The sequence below is a fragment of the Oryza sativa genome, chromosome 1, assembly GCF_034140825.1.
Source record: "Oryza sativa Japonica Group chromosome 1, ASM3414082v1".
NCBI lineage: Eukaryota > Viridiplantae > Streptophyta > Magnoliopsida > Poales > Poaceae > Oryza > Oryza sativa.
In genome coordinates, this window is record NC_089035.1 from 30,063,673 (window position 1) to 30,083,717 (window position 20,045).

The 20,045-nt window shown below is 42.2% G+C and overlaps 2 protein-coding genes across 13 annotated transcripts; one reads left to right on the top strand and one right to left on the bottom strand.

Moving 5' to 3' along the window:
• The first annotated feature begins 3,784 nt into the window (after window positions 1–3,784).
• LOC4327823 (uncharacterized) lies at window positions 3,785–7,244 on the top strand. Its single transcript, XM_015762202.3, has 10 exons — window positions 3,785–4,177; window positions 4,337–4,431; window positions 4,534–4,601; window positions 4,686–4,729; window positions 4,806–4,883; window positions 4,996–5,149; window positions 5,992–6,144; window positions 6,229–6,339; window positions 6,550–6,615; window positions 6,703–7,244. Exons 1-10 carry the CDS (start codon window positions 3,870–3,872, stop codon window positions 6,880–6,882), a joined length of 1,257 nt encoding a protein of 418 aa, XP_015617688.1. The 5' UTR covers window positions 3,785–3,869; the 3' UTR covers window positions 6,883–7,244.
• A 610-nt stretch (window positions 7,245–7,854) lies between these two features.
• Window positions 7,855–17,128, bottom strand: LOC4327824 (receptor-like serine/threonine-protein kinase ALE2). Of its 12 annotated transcripts, none has more exons than XM_066312886.1 (13): window positions 16,401–17,128; window positions 15,388–15,519; window positions 15,196–15,285; window positions 13,240–13,338; window positions 12,954–13,160; window positions 12,757–12,876; window positions 12,503–12,592; window positions 11,933–12,037; window positions 11,451–11,822; window positions 10,705–10,959; window positions 9,652–10,053; window positions 8,939–9,176; window positions 7,855–8,855 (listed from the first exon to the last, which is right to left on the bottom strand). In XM_066312886.1, the coding sequence occupies exons 1-13, from the start codon at window positions 16,510–16,512 to the stop codon at window positions 8,231–8,233; spliced, it is 2,847 nt and encodes a 948-aa protein (XP_066168983.1). In that variant the 5' UTR covers window positions 16,513–17,128; the 3' UTR covers window positions 7,855–8,230. The 12 variants fall into 12 exon arrangements, with proteins under 12 accessions (XP_066168983.1, XP_066168982.1, XP_025876210.1 ...); XM_066312885.1 differs by having other exon boundaries at window positions 8,939–9,182; XM_026020425.2 differs by having other exon boundaries at window positions 8,939–9,185.
• Between the last annotated feature and the right edge of the window lie 2,917 nt (window positions 17,129–20,045).

Consider the following 20,045-nt stretch of genomic DNA (forward strand, 5'->3'; position numbering starts at 1 on the left):
CGGTGTGGTAGATGTAGTACACATATACAAGTATACAACAGCGCAGAAGAGGCGGAGACAGAAACATACACAGCGACAGAGACAGAGACGGAAACGGCGGTGAGGCTTGCCATCGATTGGTTGGTGACTCGATGATCAGTGCAGCATGTGCGCCTCGTCGGGGGTGAGCGGCTCCAGCTCGCAGGCGCCGATGCCCTCGCCGGGCAGGGCGGGGAAGCCCTTGCGCGCGCACGCCTCCTCGCAGCTCCGCACGCACGCCGTCTCCCTGCACTTGCCCGAGCACTGCGCCTCGATGCTCGGGATCCGCGTCCGCATGCACAGCTTCACGCACTCGCAGATGCAGTTCTGCCCCGCCTCCGCCTCCGGGAGCACCATCGCGGCCGCCACCACCGCGCACGCCAGCGCCACCGATGCAGCCCGTCTCGCCATCTCTAGCTTGCTGGTGGTGATCGATCAACCGGCCGGGCAACGTGCTGCCGGTTAATTAATTTGGCCCAAGGCTATGCAAGTGCGGCTTGCTCAAGATGCAACGTAACGTATAAATGCCTGGTGTTTTGTTTCGTTCGCTAGCTAGCTAGTCGTGTTTAGTTAGTGAACGGTTTAGTTTCTCTGGTGCGTGCTAAATTAAGGTGGCGTATGTGGATGACAGGTGTTTTGTGCGTAAGCTACATATAGCTTAAATAATTTGTGGGTAGGCCTGAAAAGGTGGCAACGATTGGTTAATCATGGAAATGCCTAATAATAGCGTCCAGCAAACTGATTAATCTTGTAGGAGTACCGGCCGAGAGAATTATATGATTGTGTATATTTAAGTCATGACAAACAAATATGTATCGAGTGATAATTTATCACCATGCCCGTATCGAGTGACAAACAAATACTAAGTCGTCACAAACGTACGGATGTGGTAATTCGATTGCGCCCCTTGTGTGTTGGAATGTCATCGATGTAATCAATGCATATTGAATTTCATAACAACATAGGAGTAGTAGGTACAGCAATGTGCTAGGCTGCTAGCCACGTCAACTTGAACAGACAAAAGGATATTACAAAGTCAAATAAATTAGTTCATTAAACAAGTGGCATAACTAAGGAAGTGGAGGAAAAATGGAGATCGACTCAGCAACCGTACGTTTAAAATAAAAAATCTTAGAAGAAAAATATAGGAGAATTAAAACTTCACAAGTTGTAGCTAATCCCTCCGTTTCAGATTATAAATCATTTAACTAAGTTTATAGATAAATATAGTAATATTTATAATACCAAATTAGTTTCATTGAATTTATAATTGAGTATATTTTCATAATATATTTGTCTTGCGTTGAAAATATTACTACATTTTCTATAAATTTTGATAAAATTGAAGCAGTTTGACACTAAGATTAAAACAACTCATAATTTGAAATGAAATGGAGGGAATAGTAGGTTGGCTTCCAAGCTCATAATACGTGTTATTGGCCGGATACAAAAATACTTTGATTCATAGTCTTAACTTACCAGGTCAAATCTTATATGCCAGAACTTTCTAGGATGTCGTTTGATTCGTTATTATAATCGTGAGTTGCCATACCAATTTTATCTACTCCTTCCATCCCATTTAAAATACAGAGATAATTTTCCGTGTACAACTTTGACCGTTCATCTTATTTAATTTTTTTAAAAAATTAAAAACATAAGTCGCATATAAAATACTATTCATATTTTATCATCTCATAATAATAAAAATATTAATTATAAAAGTTTTTTAAATAAGATGAATGATTAAAGTTGGACACGGAAATTTATAGTTGTACTTGAAATGGGACAGAGGGATTAGTATATAATCTCAAATATCAACTGTCAATTTCACATGAGCTTGATTAACGTGTGGTTATGTGCCCAGTTTACCTAAAATTTGGTTTGGCAAAGTTAGTCACATAAACAGATCGCCAGTGTTCCTTGTTCCTAGCCTGCCAGAAAAAAAAAGTTATTTTATTCGTTGGGTGATCTGCAAACTACCAGCAACCATCTACGGCACGGGGGCTACACAGTATAGTAGAAACGAATGATTGTCAGCACCAGATCTCCAGATCTCTCTCCTTACTCGTTAATGAGAGAGCCCTCATGCAGTCATGCATCTGAAATCCTGAATGATTAACATATGGTGCATACGTACGGTTCCACTGTGGCCTGTGGCAGAGGCTCGGGGGCTCCGCAAATAAATTCGCACGCAATTACGAAGAGAAAACGACGCAACGCTCGCCTCCATCGGGTCGCCACAGCACGTGTCCCGTTGATGGTCCACCAACGTTTGTTTGCCTTGGCACGAGGACTCCCAAAAAGTCCCAACCCAAGCGCGCGGGCGCGGCCACCCCGGTCACCGACCGATCCAGCCAACCAGCCGCAGGCTAAAATTAGCCTTTCCGCACGGCGCGGGCGGGTGGATCCGACGAGGAGATAGGCCGGCCCGCCCCCACCACCAGTCCACCACGGCACCCACCCCCGCGGGGCGATCTGCCGATCTATCGCTCGGCGAGGCATTGGAAGTTTGGAACCGACCGCCGCACTGGCTGGCTACGGCTTCTCACATGAGTTCTGAGACGGAGGCACATGGGGGTGGCAGGGGTAGTGAGCTAGCGCCGCGCTCCCACGACGACTGTTGCCTGGGTGGGTCGCAGCAACCGTGCGTCCGCGCGCGCGCGCGTCTCCCGCCCGGCTACGTACGTGCAACGTGCGCACCTCGCACGACGAGGAGTCGTCGTGGTGTGGTGGGTGTCGAGGGGCGAGGGGAGCGACCGAGCGAGCTCGTCTTGCGTTTGTCCTCGTGCTTGGTGGTACAACGGGAATTAATCTGGACGGGCGAACCCTAAAGCGTTTACGCCCGCGGGTTGGCCCACTCGCTTAGATGGACGTGGTCAAGGGAGGATCCGGCTGATCCTGCACCGTACGAGCGTAGTTACGTACTAACGTTGTACTACAACGAGTACCTCTCCCACTACATTGGCCTGCATCTTCAACACAGCAACGTTTCACTTTCATATCATCTGATTATTAAGCAGTTTTGATATTTCACGAACAAAAGTTTTTTGGACTTCTATCTTTCAGTTTTTTTTCATTGGATCATACATCAAGATTTACATTCCTTTATACCTAACTTATAGCTACACTCAGTTACTGCATCAAAATTAGATTTTACAACTACTCCCTCCGTCTCAAAATATAGCAACTTTGGGTGGATGGGACATATCTACTCCTGTCCAGATTCGTAGTACTAGGATATGTCCCAACCAGCTAAAAGTTCCTATATTTTAGAACAGATGGAGTATTTTATCTCTAGATTTACTATTTTTGGTGTATTTGTTTTTTTCATTTAGAATAGGCTGTACCATTGTTGGTAAAAAAATATGTAAAATTTTGTAATCCATGTTAAGAAAAGATTCCACCCCATACTAGCCACAGAGTTCCGTGTTCATGCCCGCATGTTGGTCACAATAATACCAGTAAAACTATTATTTTGGTTGATGATAGTGGATTTGGTATCGGAACGGGAGAATCACGGATTCTTGCCACGCTTTGCTGAGGCAAGTTGGGAGTAGTCGTCGAGTAGATAACGCTTTCCCACGTATCTGTGCAGGTCAAAACAGAGACCTGCCTCCCTCTACACGTAAAGCGGGCCCCGGTCTAGAAATCCATTAACTATGCGATGGCGCGCCCAGCCCATTTCAGTCCATTTCCTCTCTCTCTCTCTCTCTCTCTCTCTCTCTTCCCCCCTCGCGTTCCAACCCCTCCTCTCTCTCTTCCCTTCATTCGTCCGTACATCTCTCTCTCTCTCTCTCTCTCTCCTCCACGCCCAAACACCTCTCCGGCGAGGCGAAGCGAAGGGAAGCCCGATGGCCGCGAGCTCCGGCGACGACGCGCCGAGGCCCAATCCGCTCCCGTCCGCGCTCGTGTCCAACCTGCAGTCCGTCCTCGCGGCGCGCCGGCCGCCGCCGCCGGCCGCGGAGGAGGCCGGCGCCGAGGCCCCGGCACCGGAGGCGGCGGAGTCCTCCGGCGCTGCTCCCGTGGCCGATGAAGGTCCCGCGAAGCCGGCCGTACTCCTGACCTGCGCCGGCGGGATCCGGGCGCCGGGTCTCGCGGCCCTCGTCGACTCCCTCGTCGCCGGCGGCCGATGCGACGTCCACGTATGCGCGCCCGAATCGTATGCGCCCCCCAATCCTCGATTCCTCCTTACGATATTCTCTTTGACCTCGGGAAAATACCTTGTTTTGTCTGGATTTGTTGCGAATTCTACCAACCAACTAATCCATTGGTCCCAGCTGTAAATAATCTGTATTGTTTTCTTGATGATGATGTGAAGGGACAAGCCTGCTTGCGGCTATTCCATTACCATCCGCGAGACCATTACAGCAACATCGGTGGATTTCAAAGGGGCGAAAGCTTTCGAGATATCAGGTGAGTGTTCTACATCCTTTCCTCGATCCATTTGGGTCGCACTGTTGCTGGTATACAGTGAGAGTTGGTGTTTCTATCTCATTGCGATTATTGTTATTGTAGGGACACCGGTGGATTGCGTCTCTTTGGCATTATCTGGGAGGCTGTTCTCTTGGTCGGCGCCTGCTTTGGTTAGTATTGTGTTTGCTATCTGCGTGTAAGAACTTGATCGCCTAACCTTGTGATCATTGAGGATGTTTTCGTTTCGTTTATAGGTGATCAGTGGGATCAATGCAGGGGCGAACTGTGGATATGAGATGTATGATTCTTTCAGAAATGCCCAATTCATTGTCTGATTTCTATCCTGTTCTTTAATTTACTGCAAAATTGTGTAGGTTTCATTCTTCTGCCATTGCTGCTGCAAGGGAGGCCTTACTGTATGATGTTCCTTCAATTGCAATATCATTGAATTGGTGGGTGTGCCTTAATGGTGTGATATTAGTATTTCAAATATGTTTCATAATTAGATAAATTGGTTTATGCAATCACATTTGGTAACAATTTGTGCTGGATATGTGCAAGTAGGAAGAAGGATGAAAGCAAAGATAGTGATTTCAAGGATGCTGCTGAGGTTTGCCTACCATTGATACACGCTGCCTTGGAAGGCGTTGAGAAAGGAACCTTCCTCAGAGGCTGCTTACTGAACATTGGGGTTCCAAGCTCACCAACTACAAATAAGGTTATTCTGCTAATAACTGAATTCTGAATCTTGAACTCCAGTTTAGGGCCAAAACTAGCACCATAGGCCAAAATTTCCATAGCTATAGAAGTAAACCAACTCCTTGTCTTCTCCAACATTGGCTTATAAACGTACAGTAGCACATGACCGTGCTGTTGCTATAATACTATGGACTAGAGCAATACATATTTCCTTGAGAGGCTAGCCTTGAGGGCAAAGAAACAAGATTCTACATTATTCAAAACAGAACATAAGCTGTTTCCTTTGTTATTGGAGTTAAGGTTTTGAAAGTGTTCAGGAATCTCATGGCAGCTGCCTGCACCTCACCGATGATTGAATTGCTAAGAATTAGTACAATGAAGCTTTCGTATCTTCCAAATATGCTGAAACATGTCATTCATATTTCCTTGGCTTCAAAATGGTCATGGGTTCTTCGCTATTTTTCTGCATCGTGAGTCCATGATTTCTGATCTGTACAGAATGCTTACTGTCTTAGTCGTCCTGGTACTAGTTACCTTACTGGCTTGCCCACAAATGCAAAAATATCCATTAGCCTTATTTATCAGGTGTGTACTAGTTGTTGGGAAAGTTATATAGTATATGCAGATTGTATGCCCATGCAAATATCTGTACAGGAGATCAACACTATTAATTGGATGAGCAACAGTTAATTATTTGAAATTTAGATCATGAAACTGGCGAAGCCATCCCACTTTGTTTTATCTTGTGTTAGTTTGCATTCTTTGTGATGACTGATGGATAAAAAGATCTACTGCTCGTTTAGTTTTTTTTAATGTAATAGCCTTTCTTTAATGCATCTCTCTCCTGATATCTGATATCAGGGTTTCAAGCTGACTAAGCAAAGCATATATCGTCCTGCCCAAAGTTGGGAAGGTGTGTCCACAAGCAGACCTACACCTGCTACTCACTTCATGGGCATGCACCAAAGCCTTGGTATTCAGCTCGCACAACTTGGGAAGGATGCATCTGCAGCAGTATGAAGCCATGCTTTTGTTTCAGAGAAATTTGACGTGTCCTTGTTAGCACATCCTCAAATTTGTTGTGGTTTTCATCTACAGGGGGCTGCACGCAGAATTAATGCTCAGCGGAAGATTGTCGAGGTTGAGTCTGTTGCATCTACAGGGAAAGCAGAGGCTCGAGAAGTAGTGAAGAAGCTTTTCCGTGCTGAGGTAAATATATCTTCCAGAGTGTTATAGCCAAAGATTATTTGACTTGTCCGACCATGTATAGAACATATGAACTTTAAGACAGTACCAAATTAGGCCAATATGCTCATATGGAGATTGTGAATAGCCTACAGATGTTTTTAGCGTTGATGTTTTTGTAGATATGAACATGTTACTGAGCGCTGTTTTCTTCTCTGATTATGTTGAATGCAGTTCACTGAAAAGCAGCATGAATGCTTAGACGAGGATATCGATTTGAGAGCTTTGGAGAATGGATTTGTGAGCCCTCCTTCCCTTGCTCTGTGTGTGCACATGCATGTATAAGTGTAAAGTGGCTAACCGTATACCTCTCTTTACAACCTACAGATATCTGTCACTCCTCTGAATATACACGGAAATGTGGCTCCTGAAACTGGAGCACCTGCTTCAGATTGGCTCTCGGTAGCTGTGGGTCTAGACAAAGCAAAGGAAGATTCTGTAGTTACAGCAGAAGAACAAGATGCTCCAGCTGTAGCTGAGGAAAAGGAAGCTCCTTCAGCAACCTAAAACTCGCAAGACATGTATACATTCCCTAGCTGTCGTAGTTCTTTCTCACCTTTGTTTATCGGTTAATCGGTTTGATTTGCTTGTTAGTCTTTTGCAGTTCATATTTGCCCACTGCAATCTTTATTTTTTGTTCATGTTCTCTGATGATTGCCAGTTTTTTTTTTATCATGTGAAATGATTTAGTGCTGGAAACCCTACAGTTTGGATGTAACCACGTAGGGCAATGCATCTACTTGATGAAATACTTGCCTCCTGCCACCACCACTATTTTTTTTAGTGTGGTTTGTTCCAGTAAGGTGTTGTATTCAGCATTGGATGGATGAATATTGATTTTTTTCCCCATCTGGGAGATGGCCGACAAAGTATCATGACCTGATGTAACCTGATGCAATCCTAGCAATTTATAGTGTATCCCCTTACTCCAGCCAGGTGTGGGGGGCACACGTACTTGTTGAGGAAGGCTACTAATATATCCCGGCCTCCTGTGGTAGGATAAGTTGTCAATGAGGAAATGATTATGCCAAGTTGACTCGCTAGTTCATCCAAGTGAATAGTTCAGGAATGTTATTTAAGTTTATCCACTGGTTGCCTTAGCTGTTTATCGCACAACAATTTTATTTATGGTAATTTGGAACCATGCCATTATAATTTTGCAAAGTTTAAGATATATCATCGGTATCTCAATGACATGTAGGACCCATATGAGTCAATGACATGTTGGTCAGAATGACATATCTTAAATTTTGTAAAATTATAATGGCATGGTTTCAATTTTCCCTTTTATTATTTAACCCCTACAAGAATATAGTTGTTCGCTAAAGTTTCTAAGTGTCAAACAAGGCCTACTTATGCAAGTTTGGCTATTTATTCGCAGATTTACAACTGGTATACGTTTCTATCTGTTTGGTACCACAAATCAATAAAATGCAGTAAATCATGCAAGACTCCATTTCATTGAACCGGATGAAAGGATGACAGGCAAAAATACCCTTCATTTCATCTGATATTTCACTTACCTTCCATGCGAAAGGAATGGCTACACTTGGGAAGGTACATGAACATTTACAGTTGATGAACCGCAGTTGATGAACCGGCTTTACTTTCCACTAAAAAAAAGGAACCGGCTTTATAGATCTCTAGAACTGTATAAACAGAGACGGGACGGGACGAGATGTTGGTACTCTTGCAGTCTTGCTCAGTGCTCTTCGAAAACTGGTCCTTGTCCCGGCAGAAGCTGGTGATATTGCTCAGTGCTCTTCACAGATATTCACAATGAATATGAAATGTGGCTTGCGAAAAGAAGCCAATGAACACAGCCCCACATCGTCAAAAGAAGCCTGCAAGCTGACTACTCTGAATCTATCCTGAATCTTTGTGTACCACAGTGCTCGCTTGAGCTACCAGTTGATAAACCCCTCTCCCTATTGTGCCCGGTTCTACCTACCCTAAGAGGACCTGAACTTGAATATCGTCGAAAAGAACCAGATGCATCAAGAGTGTCATAATGTGCTGATGCATTGAACAGCTCAGCAGATACAACAGGTTCTACGTCCACATCCAGGCTTGCTCTACTTATAATCCCAGAATCCTGAATATGTAAATCTTGGCTGAAACTTCCTGATTCATTGAACTCGCTGCCTTCATCGCATACCAACTTCAAAGCTTGAACAACTTCACCCATAAATGGGCGCTGATCCACCTCAGGCTGCACGCACATAGAAGCAATAGCTGCTACTTTTGCAATGCTATCGAATAGGATGCTATTTCCAAGTGATGGATCAATTATTGTTTCCAAGCCATCTCTGCTAGTAAGAAAAGGACAAGCCCATGCAACTAAATTTTCTTGCCCTGGAGGTCTCAAAATATCCACCGGTTTCCTTCCGGTAAGAAGCTCAAGGAGGACGACACCATAGCTGTAGACATCACTCTTTACTAGAAGATGCCCAGTCATTGCGTATTCAGGAGCAACATACCTAAAAAGAGTTCATAATCTTTTTAAGGTGAGGATGTTAACCAACTACAGGTAGTAAGATAATAATTTCAGATCAAAACTTACCCGAAAGTTCCCATAACACGAGTTGAAATATGCTCATTCCCCTCACCTATGGCTGTTCTTGCTAGGCCAAAGTCTGACACCTTGGGGGTGAAGTCATGTTCCAATAAGATGTTACTTGACTTGAAGTCACGGTGTATGACACGGGGACTAGAATCTTCATGCAAATAAGCAAGAGCACGTGCAGCACCAAGTGCAATTTTAAGCCTAGCATCCCAATCAAGTGGAGCAGTTCCCTTATCTGATCCTGCTTGGAATTTTAAAAAAAAGAACCATATTATTCTAGTTAGCTATTACGGACCGGCCAAAATACTTATGTCTGGCCAAAAAAGTCACCTATTAAGGAGAATAGAATATGGATGTACTATGAATCCATGAAACATGTCAAAATTTTATAAAATGCAAGTTTGTATTTGTCAACATGATGGAAAGGAATTCCCTTAAGAAACATTATGTAATGGGATTCCCTTAAAAAAACATAATGTAACAGGAGATTAGTGCACAATACATTTCATGTCTTAGTGCACAGTGTTCACATGTGTGACTTTGTTATAAGCGACAACAGCTGTATTATCTACAGGGCAGAATTATGAATTTCTTGTCAACAAAGTGCTTGACTGGTTTGATGCATCTCTCCAAGCAAAATAGACACGATAAAGTAACAAATGATGCCTTAGAAACTGTTCAGAGGAAAAAAAAAGAGAACAAAATATTACCGTGCAAGTGAGATTCCACACTACCATTTGGAACAAGCTCATACACAAGACACCGGATATGTTCTTCTGTGCATATACCTATCAACTTAACCAGGTTTCTGTGATGCAATCGGCTAAGCATCTCAAGCTCAGCTAAAAATTCCCGTGTAACTTGCTGGTCGTCCCTCTTAAGAATTTTGACAGCAACCCGTTCTCCATCCTCAAGAATACCTTCATAAACACGTCCAAAACCACCCTCGCCAATAATTCTGGAGTTGTCAAATCTTTGTGTAGCTCTTTCCATCTCAATCAAGCTAAATGTTTTCGCTGTCCCTTTATATGTCACTATGCTTGAGCTGAAAGATGGAGATGCTGAAATAGGTCTGCTTCCTAGCCTGCTCCCAACAACTGCAGACCCAGGACCTACATTTCCAATGCAATCATTGATGGAAGAAAATAATTTAGCATCAGTTTTTAACTTTTGCAAAAATATAATCCTTTCAGATTTGGTCAAAGCTGTTCCAAGTACTTTCACTACTTAAGCATGAAATATAACTCTTGTTCTTTGATTATTTCAAGGTAATATTACTTTTCAACCATACAAATATGAAACATAACTTCTCAGTTCTTGAAAGCTAGAAAACGAATGATCATTTTATGTGGATTGGTTTTCTACAAAATAATCAAACAATCCTAACAAGGCCTCAGAATGGATATAGGGTGTGTTCGGCACTGCCGGTTCCCAACTTTCCCCTCTCGTTTTCTTCGCGCACGCTTTTTAAACTGTTAAACGGTGTGTTTTTTGCAAAAAGTTTCTATACGAAAGTTGCTTTAAAAAATCATATTGATCCATTTTTGAAAAAAAAGCTAATACTTAATTAATCACGCGCTAATGAACCGCTCCGTTTTCCGCGCGCACTGTTCCCGGTTGGAAACCTCCAGTAGCGAACTCACCCATAGTCATGGAAAGAATGACAATGATTGTTTCACCAGATTGCATTTGCTACACCTTTTCTAATATGTGACTAATAAAGATAAATACAGCAACACTGCATGGATTGAATGTCTTGTTACCTGCAGGCTTCGGTGGCATAGGTGACTCTTCAGTTAAATGGTTGCGGTTTCTAATCTTGAAACAAATTACCAACGCAGCTCCAGAACATAAAATAAAAGCAAAGACACTTGAAAGAACAATTATAACAATTATGCCCCTGCTTTTTGTTTCTCTGTGGTTTCCCACATCAACAGCAAGTGGATGCAACCTTGGATCATTAACATTGCTAAGACCATTGTTCATCCTGGGAGCTGTTGGTGGCGACGGAGGAAGACCTGTATGAATAAGTGAAAGTAACCATATCAAGACCCTTTCTAAAAAACAAACTATGTCAATGAAATTAGAGATGAAATCTCTGTCTGGAGGACAGCAGGAATTTTGAAAGGAGATGGCGACTAGTCTCTAGCCCATCCCTACCCTTTTTCTTTTTCCGGTTACCCAGCTAGCTGGGGTGCCACCAGTTTCGACAGACTACTGTTGTTGTACTCTTTTACAATTTCTATTTTTTTTCTCCATCAATCTTAATGAAATTTGATCAGCCTCTTCCTTTGGCCGATCCGGCTAAAAAGAATATCATGCCAGTGGTTTCACTCACTCACTCACTCACACACACACACACACACACAGAGGAAGTGAACTGATTGACCTGAATAATAAACAAAATAATTAAGGATTTACTCGAATATCGGAAAATCCAATAAGGTTTATAGGAATTAACAAAGAGAATATGTATAATGACACAATAAAAATTACAAATAGCTCTTACCTTGGTAGGTAACATATAACACATCATAGTTTCCAAAATGCATAGAGTTTATGTTGACCTGCTTGTGCCAAAACCTTTCAAATACTAAAAGTGCTGTTGCCTTGTCAAATTTTTCTCCCAGTGGCACAAGATCAATAAGGACAACTGTTTTCTCTGGGTCCTCAGTTGCAGCATTTGCTCCCATTACACGAACTTGACTTTGTTTCATGAGCACTCCAGATGCAATATCTTGTGCAAGTTCTGATACCAATGCAAAGAATGTGTACAAAGCTATACCTAAACGAAGCTCAACTTTTATTGGCCACACACAAAGACATGTAGTTCCAGGGAGACTATTGGTCAGAGGATCTTGACAATTTAACGCCATGCAATCTGGCAAATAGAAAAGATGAATGGATCACAGCTGAGTAGCTTACATGATTGGATAGAGCACATATATTGATGAATTCATATACAAAAGATAGTATCCTCAGGTAGCATACATGAACTCGGAGGCGGTGGCGGAAATGATTGGGGTGCTGGTGCCAAACTCTTGGGCTTTTTAAATGCATGACTGTCGGGCGGATTCACAGGTGGTAGACCAGGTTCTGCATAGGCGTAATGACATGGAAAATAACAAAAACAAATTATATGGTGAAATTGGTATAAAAGCAACAGGGGAGCTAAATTGGCCCTACTGGGATTGACATAAGTTGAGAGAAGATAAAACTTTTGCATTTAGATAAACTTAGTGGAAGGTGGAAATTTGTGGACCTAAATATTAGTATCATATCCAAATGTGTTTAATCACCATAGCAAGGTAGGACGGGTTGCAAACTAAAATAAAAGGTGTAAGTTCAATCTCCGTACTCTTATCAAGTATACCAGAGATAATTCTTGCATCACCGTGCAAAATCTCAGTGTCCTATAATCCTATTCAACATCATGATAAATAGAAGGCCGTGCATGTTATGGCCTGTTCTTAGGGGGGGTATGACTGGAGCATTTGCAGAGGTTAGAACAAATGAGACAACATAAAGGAAAAGGAGAAATTTCAAGAATGTCTAACTGACCTGGAGAATTTGAAGGCGAGTGATATTCATGGGGATGACGTGGTGCATACGCAGGATTTCCTCGTGCATTTCCTTCAGATGGAGGCAAGCCTACAGGTGCAGGTGCAGGACTATGGTGTAAGCCAGAACGTCCATGTTTCGTCGCAGAAGCATTATCAGCTTTATGTGGAGTAGGGCTTATGACAGGAAAGGATCCTGCAGCAAACATTGCCTTAGTGAGATGAGTACTTTTTTTTTTTTTACTGTCAGCATACCTTTGTGGGGCCTATGATGTGAAGGTGGTAAATTGCTGGAATGTTGCTTTGGAGGTGCAGCAACTGGAATGCCATGTTTTCTATGGATACTGGGAGAATTTGAAGGAGAATAGGCAGGTCCTGCTCGATACAACTTCATGAATCATTTTATTACCAGCAATAGGTTCATTATGGTAGTTGTGCAGTCGGTGGAATACCTTTTACACGGGTATTATTTACAGGCAAAGAATGGTGATGCCTTCCCTTTGGAGGTGCCACAACTGGACCTGCATGGGTATTTCCATGTGTATTATTTACAAGCATGGAATGATGATGCCTTTCTTTTGAATGTGCTGCAATTGGAACTCCATGGGCCTTCCCATGGTTGGTGGGATGGATTATTGATGCTGGAGACACTGCTGGTCCTGCATATTTCAGTACAGGAAAATGGTAAGCAGATAAAAAATATATAGTTCTTGTATAAAAATTGCTTCAGAGACATACTATTGGGGTATGGCTTATTTGCAGGAAGTGGAGGATAAGATCTGATGGGAGGTGGGAAAACTGGGGGTGAAGTTGTTGGAAGTGGAGGAATAGCAAGACCTGCGTCATACATTGATGGAATTAATTTCAGCATGAACTAAGGTAATGTTTCATAAAATTCTGAATGGGTGGGATATACTTCTCATATATGGATAAATTAATGGGGGTAGATGCTTTGAGTATTGGTGGACGAAGGCACGATGAAAGTTAAGTAGACGAGCCTGCCGGTTATAAATAGGATGTGTCGCTATAAAAAAAGTTTGTAGAAGTAGATGAACAAGCAACAGGTAATGTACATCATGTGTCTGTAAGAGTTCTTTTTATGTCCTTGGGGAGTATCAAGAAGTACAAAAGTTAACACTAGAAGGTACCTTCAGTGGATCATAAAAGAACTATTTTTGGAATGCATTAATAGATATGATTGTTTGCTTATAACAATCTTGCAATGAAATTTCATTAGCTAGAGCAAAAAAGTGTCTAATCCTACACAGGTTTTGTTCATGTTGTTAAGGAATATAGTCTTGTACATATATAGGTTTCTATATACGCTCTCTTGTACTCCTATATATTGCCTCCTTAGGGCTATTATTCAATATAAGCTATATTCATAACAGATGACTTCCTACTGGCTCTACTTTTGGTCTATGAGGCTACCACAGGGGAGCAGGAATCAGTAGGCAAGGGTCTTTCATTCCATTATGGGTGGCATAGTAACCTTAGGATTATTGGCTAGAATCTATGTGATTCTATTATTAACGCTAGTCAATAATAAAGGGAGTTGGGGGTTTGCTGGTTTGCCCCCATCACCTTATGTCTCTTTTTTTATTATTATTTCTACAACAAACTTATTGGTTGCATGCCTTACGGAGAGGATAGAGATATAAAACATTTCAACCTAGATTTGACTGTAACTTGGAAAAATCATATGTGAAGGTAGGGTAGATTGGCCTATGAATAAGCAAAAAGGTTTCATCATTTTCAACCTAGATTTGACAGTAACATTGATGCAGATAGAATTCAACATCAAGCTAACCAACAATTGGCCTGGACTCTCGATACATGGGGATATTTCTCTGATTGGAGACTAATAAGAATGACAGGGAGCACTAGGTTGTATTGTAGGCAGCACAGTTTGCTTAGTTTGCCATTCCCTTTTGGAGGCATCGCTTTTGGAGGGCCTTTCTCACGGTCCAAGTGTTGCTATGGTGGTGAATGAAGCTTTTTTTTTTTGCAATAATTATAGGTCGTGCGCATCCTAATTAGTTATACAGAGGCCAGGAGTGGTCCTAGATTAATTGTATCAATGTAATTGTTTGAGATCTATAAAGCTTCCTTTATTTAAAAAAAAAGTTTGCTTAGACACTAGACAGTGAGATAAGCCATCTGTGCAAAGCAACCCACTAGGGTAGAATACACGACTTTCAGGGAAAACCAACGTAACAATTTTTCTCAACATAATTTCAAGAAACTAGATGAAACCCTATGCATTGCTGCGGGAGTTTTGTGTGATATTAGTAGAAATAACATGTAATATAGCTACATTTTGTATAATTTTCATCTTTGATCGACTAATAAAAAAGCTACAAACAATTGAGATGATATGGTTTATAAAAATTTTAATCATATATGGATTGATCATTCAAAAACAAAACTAAGGTGATGTGGCTCGATGAGAGAAGGAAAAGAAAGAAGGTAATATAGATTAGTCATCCAAAGGCAAAACTAAGGTGATATGACTTTATATAAGAGAAGAAAAGGAGGAAGATAATTTGGACCATAGATCAATCATCAAGGGCTAGAAATAATTGAGGTGATGTGACTTAATGAGAGGAGAGAAATAGCATTGACTACACTTAGTGGCGATGAACTTTATAGATATATATAGGATAACAAACCAAATCATAATTCTGAATGTACCTCTGTGGCTGATCGTTGGGCTTGGTGCATATAGTTCCTGCTGTACGTTAACACGTCTGCTAGTTGCTGCAGGTGGTTTTACATTTAGTCCTAGAAAATAATAAATATGGTAAGTTGCATATAGTTCAGAATACATGACATGATAAACAAAAATGAAAGCATCTCAGGGTATAGGTCCATTAACTTTCAGACCTAAGCTTTGGAGTCTTGGGGTTTGTAACTGTGACGGATGAAGTACAATATTCAAGTTATCTTGTGGATGTCCGCTTGTTATGGAAAGAAGAATTTTTCGAGCGAAGGCAGGAGCATGATATTGCTTCAAACCTTTGAAAACAAAACATGAACAGAATAGCTAACAATTTGTCAGCATAGCAAGCCATAATCCAGAAACCAAAATATAATAGAACGAATGGGTTGTCTTTGGAGCTTAAATGTAATATAAAAGTGGCAAGAGCTTTGTTCAAGGGCAATAACTTAACAATGAATTGCTAACAAAAAATACGACTGGTCAAAAATGATCAGTGATGTCCATGATCATTGTATTTTTGGGTTAAAAACTAATAAGATGGCAACTAAAACTGAAAATATTATCAGTTGACATATATAGTGCATGCAAAGTTACAGCATTTGTCCGAGATTTATGTTCTAAAAGTTTGTCCATTTGAATTTGTCTGTCTTATGCCCCTTCTGAAAAATAAGCTTCAGTAGTTTATTTTGCAGCTAAACACTCTATTTGTCATAGGAAATAAAAAAGGTAGCTAACGAAATGGACATAACACTCGCCCCTGCCCCCAAATTTTAGGTGCATAGAATTGAGGCATCTGTATTTCTAATTTACACGTGCCATCTTATTCCTTCTCGTATGCTTAAGAGGGCGATGTTCTTCAGACCCTGCAATATTCTGTGATCCTAGCAGATGTTACAATCAGGGCACCCATCAAATCACAACAACGTCCTCAACCTCAACATCAATCACCCATCCAATTCGAAGAATCAGAGACCCAAGTGAAAAAACTTAATAATAGTACGAAACTTCCGCTGCAGGCTCGGGTTCTGGCAGCTCAAAACCCAAAAATCTAACAAGCAAACCACTCTAGCATTCAGGATCGGAACTGCATGATCCTGGCCAAACTAGACCAACAAGGAGGCCCCCAAAACTCCCACAGAGCAGACCAGCACAGCACAGAGCACACCACTGCACATACCTCCAGCTCCACGGATCACGAGCACGCAGACGACCAAGGTGGCGGCGAGCGCAAGTACACAGCCACCAATCCACGCGCCTCCCGCTCGTCCTCCTCCTCCACGCCGCCCCATCTCCTGTCCTCCCTTCCCCGCCTCCCAGCCCAGCGGCAGAGCTCGGGATTCGCCACGATCACATCTCTCTCATTCACCCCGGAGGAAAAGGTCGGCACTCCTCCGCCGCAGCCCGGCGACACAGCACCGGCGCGCGGGGCAGCCGCGGAAGCGGACGGCGGGTGTCGGCGGCGTGGCGAGCGAGGTGGGAAAAATATTCGGTGCGGCGGCGACTAGTAAAACAAAACGTGGGGGAGCAGCGAGCACGAACCCAACAGTAGTCAGGCTCGGGCAGGCAGAAGAATCCTGCCAGTTTTGACAAGGGGAAATCCAAAACCAAAAGATAAAAAAAAAAATCGCGGACGCTGAGGCGGAGGCGCGGTGGCCGTGGTGGTGGTGGCGGACCAAACCGAAAGGCTTGCCTCCCTCCGCCGCGATCCGCGCGCGCCCCAAACCGGCAGCGATTCGCTGTCGTCTACTCGTCTCCGCGCGCGGCCGCGAGGGAAACTGTTGGTTTTATTTTCGAGGTTTGGTTTCGCGGCAGGCGGGAGACGGAGGAGAGGAGAGGAGAGGGCGCCGTGCTGCGGTGGACTTGTGGCGAGTGGTGACGAGGAGACGTTTCTGGTTGATGTTGTGCGGGGGAGTAGCGGCGCGTGAGAATTGTTGAATTTGTTGTTGTTCGGTAGGGTCTCACCTCAGCGACCATACTACTGTAGTTAGGTGGGAGAGACTGGCCAGCCAGGCAGGCCAGGCCGCTGGTGGTGGTGGCCGCGTGGGGGCTTTTTTCCTGTCCTTTTTTGGGGACAGCGGCAATCAGTGAGATTACTATGGCCCCCGGAGCTATAGTTAGCTATGGCTATACTTTGATTACCTCCAGCCATCTCATGCTTGCGACTTTGCGAGTGGCAACAGCAGAAACAATGGTCGCTTGTAATTGACCGACGTTTTACCAGTGTACAAACCCTGATGAATTTAAAAAGTATATTAGCTTATGGTTTGGACAGGACGATTTGGCATCCCTAAAACTTCTAGCTTACTGTTTGTAGTCATTATAGTCAGTAGTCATACGTCTCGCAGAATGGATCACCATTAGAAAATCCCATGTTAGAAAATGTCATCACACGTCAAAAATGAGCTAACGTTGATTAATCATTTAACATTTTCATTTGAACTTGTCAAGACCATGGAGTCTCCACGAAGCAAGGCCAGGTAGCCTACTTCCCTCTACAGTGTATTGTTTCACCTCGTGCATATTGTGGCCTAGCCCTTTTCCCTAAACTAGTGTAATGCGTAGCTGTACTTTTCTCCAAGTGTGGCATGGCACTTTTATGTGCTAGCAATATCGGTTGAAGTATTTATACTAGCAATAATGTGATTTATTTGTCTGTTTTAAATCACGTGGGCATCTCCAAGGATAATTTGCACTGAACTGTTTTGCTGGGATCCACTGTAAAAAATGATTGGTTGATTCAATGTATGGTTCGTTTGTGGATCATGGTAGTAGAATGTTTTTACTGGCAGTAGAATTTATAAATCTGGTCATTTCTACTGTCGTTTGATAGTACAGTATTACTGGCATAGAGCATTATAAAGATACCCTTGAATCATAAGAAAAGGTTAAATATATGAGGAAGTGTTGAAGCACGGACGAATTGCTCATCCTTTTCTATGTTTGTATAGCTAGCATATGACCATTGCTTCGCAAATAAGATTCCTCGGCTAGAGACCACTAAAAGACCTTATTTTGTACACTTATTTCTTTTCCAAACAAAATGTGCATTTTAAGACGCACCTTATTAGGCGGCTAAAAACGACAAGGCAGCCAATGATCTGGACTGGTCCAGTATACGTACTCGATCGCTCAGAGCTGGCAATCCACAATAATAATTAAAAAAAAACTGACACGGTTTGATGTCACGCCACGTCCAGTGTGAGATCATCCTTTGCTGTAATGCTCCACACAGAACGGGAGATTGATAAAAAAGGACACATATTGCGGTACCATGTGTGGAGCATTTTGAAAAGCAGGATTAATGACTCAACAGCGGATCAGTGGTAACGCAGTCCCACAAAACCAAAGATTATCTATTCCTGTATATTTTCCGTTCCTTTTCCAGGAGGGCAACCTAGCAGAGAAAGCGAACCAGGGAGGAAGTGCCTTGCGTGTCACTGATGCATTGTCTTTGATGGCAACCGGACAAGCCACACTCACGTTAGACCCTTTGGAACTTTAAGCTAGACGTGCAATCAGTACGGTGAAAGTAAGATGCCCATTTTCCAGCAATGGTAAAGCTTTTCAGACTTCTTTTTGGCTGATGTTGGTTTATCCATCGTCCCGAATTGTTCATGGTCAATTAGTACTCAGTGATTGAAATCTCGGTTCAAATTTTTTGAAATTTTGAAACCCCGGCAAGCAACTATCGTGCCCATAAATTTCAGATTTTTCCAAACTTTTTGGAATTTGGTAAAAAAAAAACAAATTCAGTCAATATTTATTATTTTTTAAAAAAAAAAGTGTGCAAAAGAGTACCAAAAATACCAAAAAAACCGCAATAAATTGGTGATACCGAAAATTTGGTCCAAACCATAAGTGCAAACCTATAGGAAGCCAATATCTACATGTGAAATTTCGCAGCACCAACCGACATAAAGTTTAGCGTGCTTTGTTGAGTTATATAATAGTAATAGTATTGCACATCAGTTGCGCCATAGCTGTGCTATAACAAATTAGAACAGTAGCTGCACTGTACAACAACTAGCCCAACATGTCATTTGTATAGGCTTCACAGTCACACTCTGATGCATAATACTAAGTATTTCAATAAGCATTAGTTATTGCCATATTTATTTTTTTAATATACAATACAATTAACTTGCTGTATTGAAAATTGATGATAATATTTATTCAACTGATTATTTAATTACAGTAAAATAGTTCTCTAGATGAATTAACTGTATGATAATAGTAGCACGATGCACTACCGGATTACAATCAAGGTGGTGTTTTTTTCTTCTAAAGATGAAGATTAAGTTTTTTACGTAAAATAAGGTGGTATTAACGTATAATTGATTGGGTTTAAATTATTATAAACTTTAAAATAGATTAATATGATATTTTAGAACAACTTTCATATAGAAAGTTTTCGTACGAAACGCACTGTGTAGCAGTTTGAAAAGCGTGCCACGAAAATTTTAATCTTTATTCAACTTTTGTTGGAGAAAAAACATGACCCAAATCTCAGAGCAGCTATCCACCACCGCACACACGCCTTTGGAGTTTGGACCGCCATTATTCATCATCTTTTCCTCTTGATGGACCATGCATATGGGCAAATTGACAACGACATGCCACACACAACGTGGTCACTAACGATCCTAGATGTATACTACATACATGATACATTTGATGATTTCACCGAATCACCGATCAGGCGATCAACTGAAGGACACAGAATTATTGTGATTTGTGAACGTGAGCTTTCTGTCCAGTCATCCAAGGACGCTGATGTCCTCTATTAGGTACACGAGGTGTCCATGGCAATACCCGTGGTATA

What these genes read in the sequence shown, in the direction of transcription:
- LOC4327824 (XM_026020422.2), bottom strand. Translation starts at nt 16,512, where the DNA reads ATGGGGCGGCGTGGAGGAGGAGGACGAGCGGGAGGCGCGTGGATTGGT. An exon ending in AAATAATACCCGTGTAAAAG is followed by an intron (nt 12,877 to 12,953) that starts GTATTCCACCGA and finishes TGTATCGAGCAG; the next exon opens with GACCTGCCTATTCTCCTTCA. An exon ending in CTCGCCTTCAAATTCTCCAG is followed by an intron (nt 12,038 to 12,502) that starts GTCAGTTAGACA and finishes ACGCCTATGCAG; the next exon opens with AACCTGGTCTACCACCTGTG.
- LOC4327823 (XM_015762202.3), top strand. Translation starts at nt 3,870, where the DNA reads ATGGCCGCGAGCTCCGGCGACGACGCGCCGAGGCCCAATCCGCTCCCG. An exon ending in GGAAGGATGCATCTGCAGCA is followed by an intron (nt 6,145 to 6,228) that starts GTATGAAGCCAT and finishes TTTCATCTACAG; the next exon opens with GGGGCTGCACGCAGAATTAA. An exon ending in GAGCTTTGGAGAATGGATTT is followed by an intron (nt 6,616 to 6,702) that starts GTGAGCCCTCCT and finishes TACAACCTACAG; the next exon opens with ATATCTGTCACTCCTCTGAA.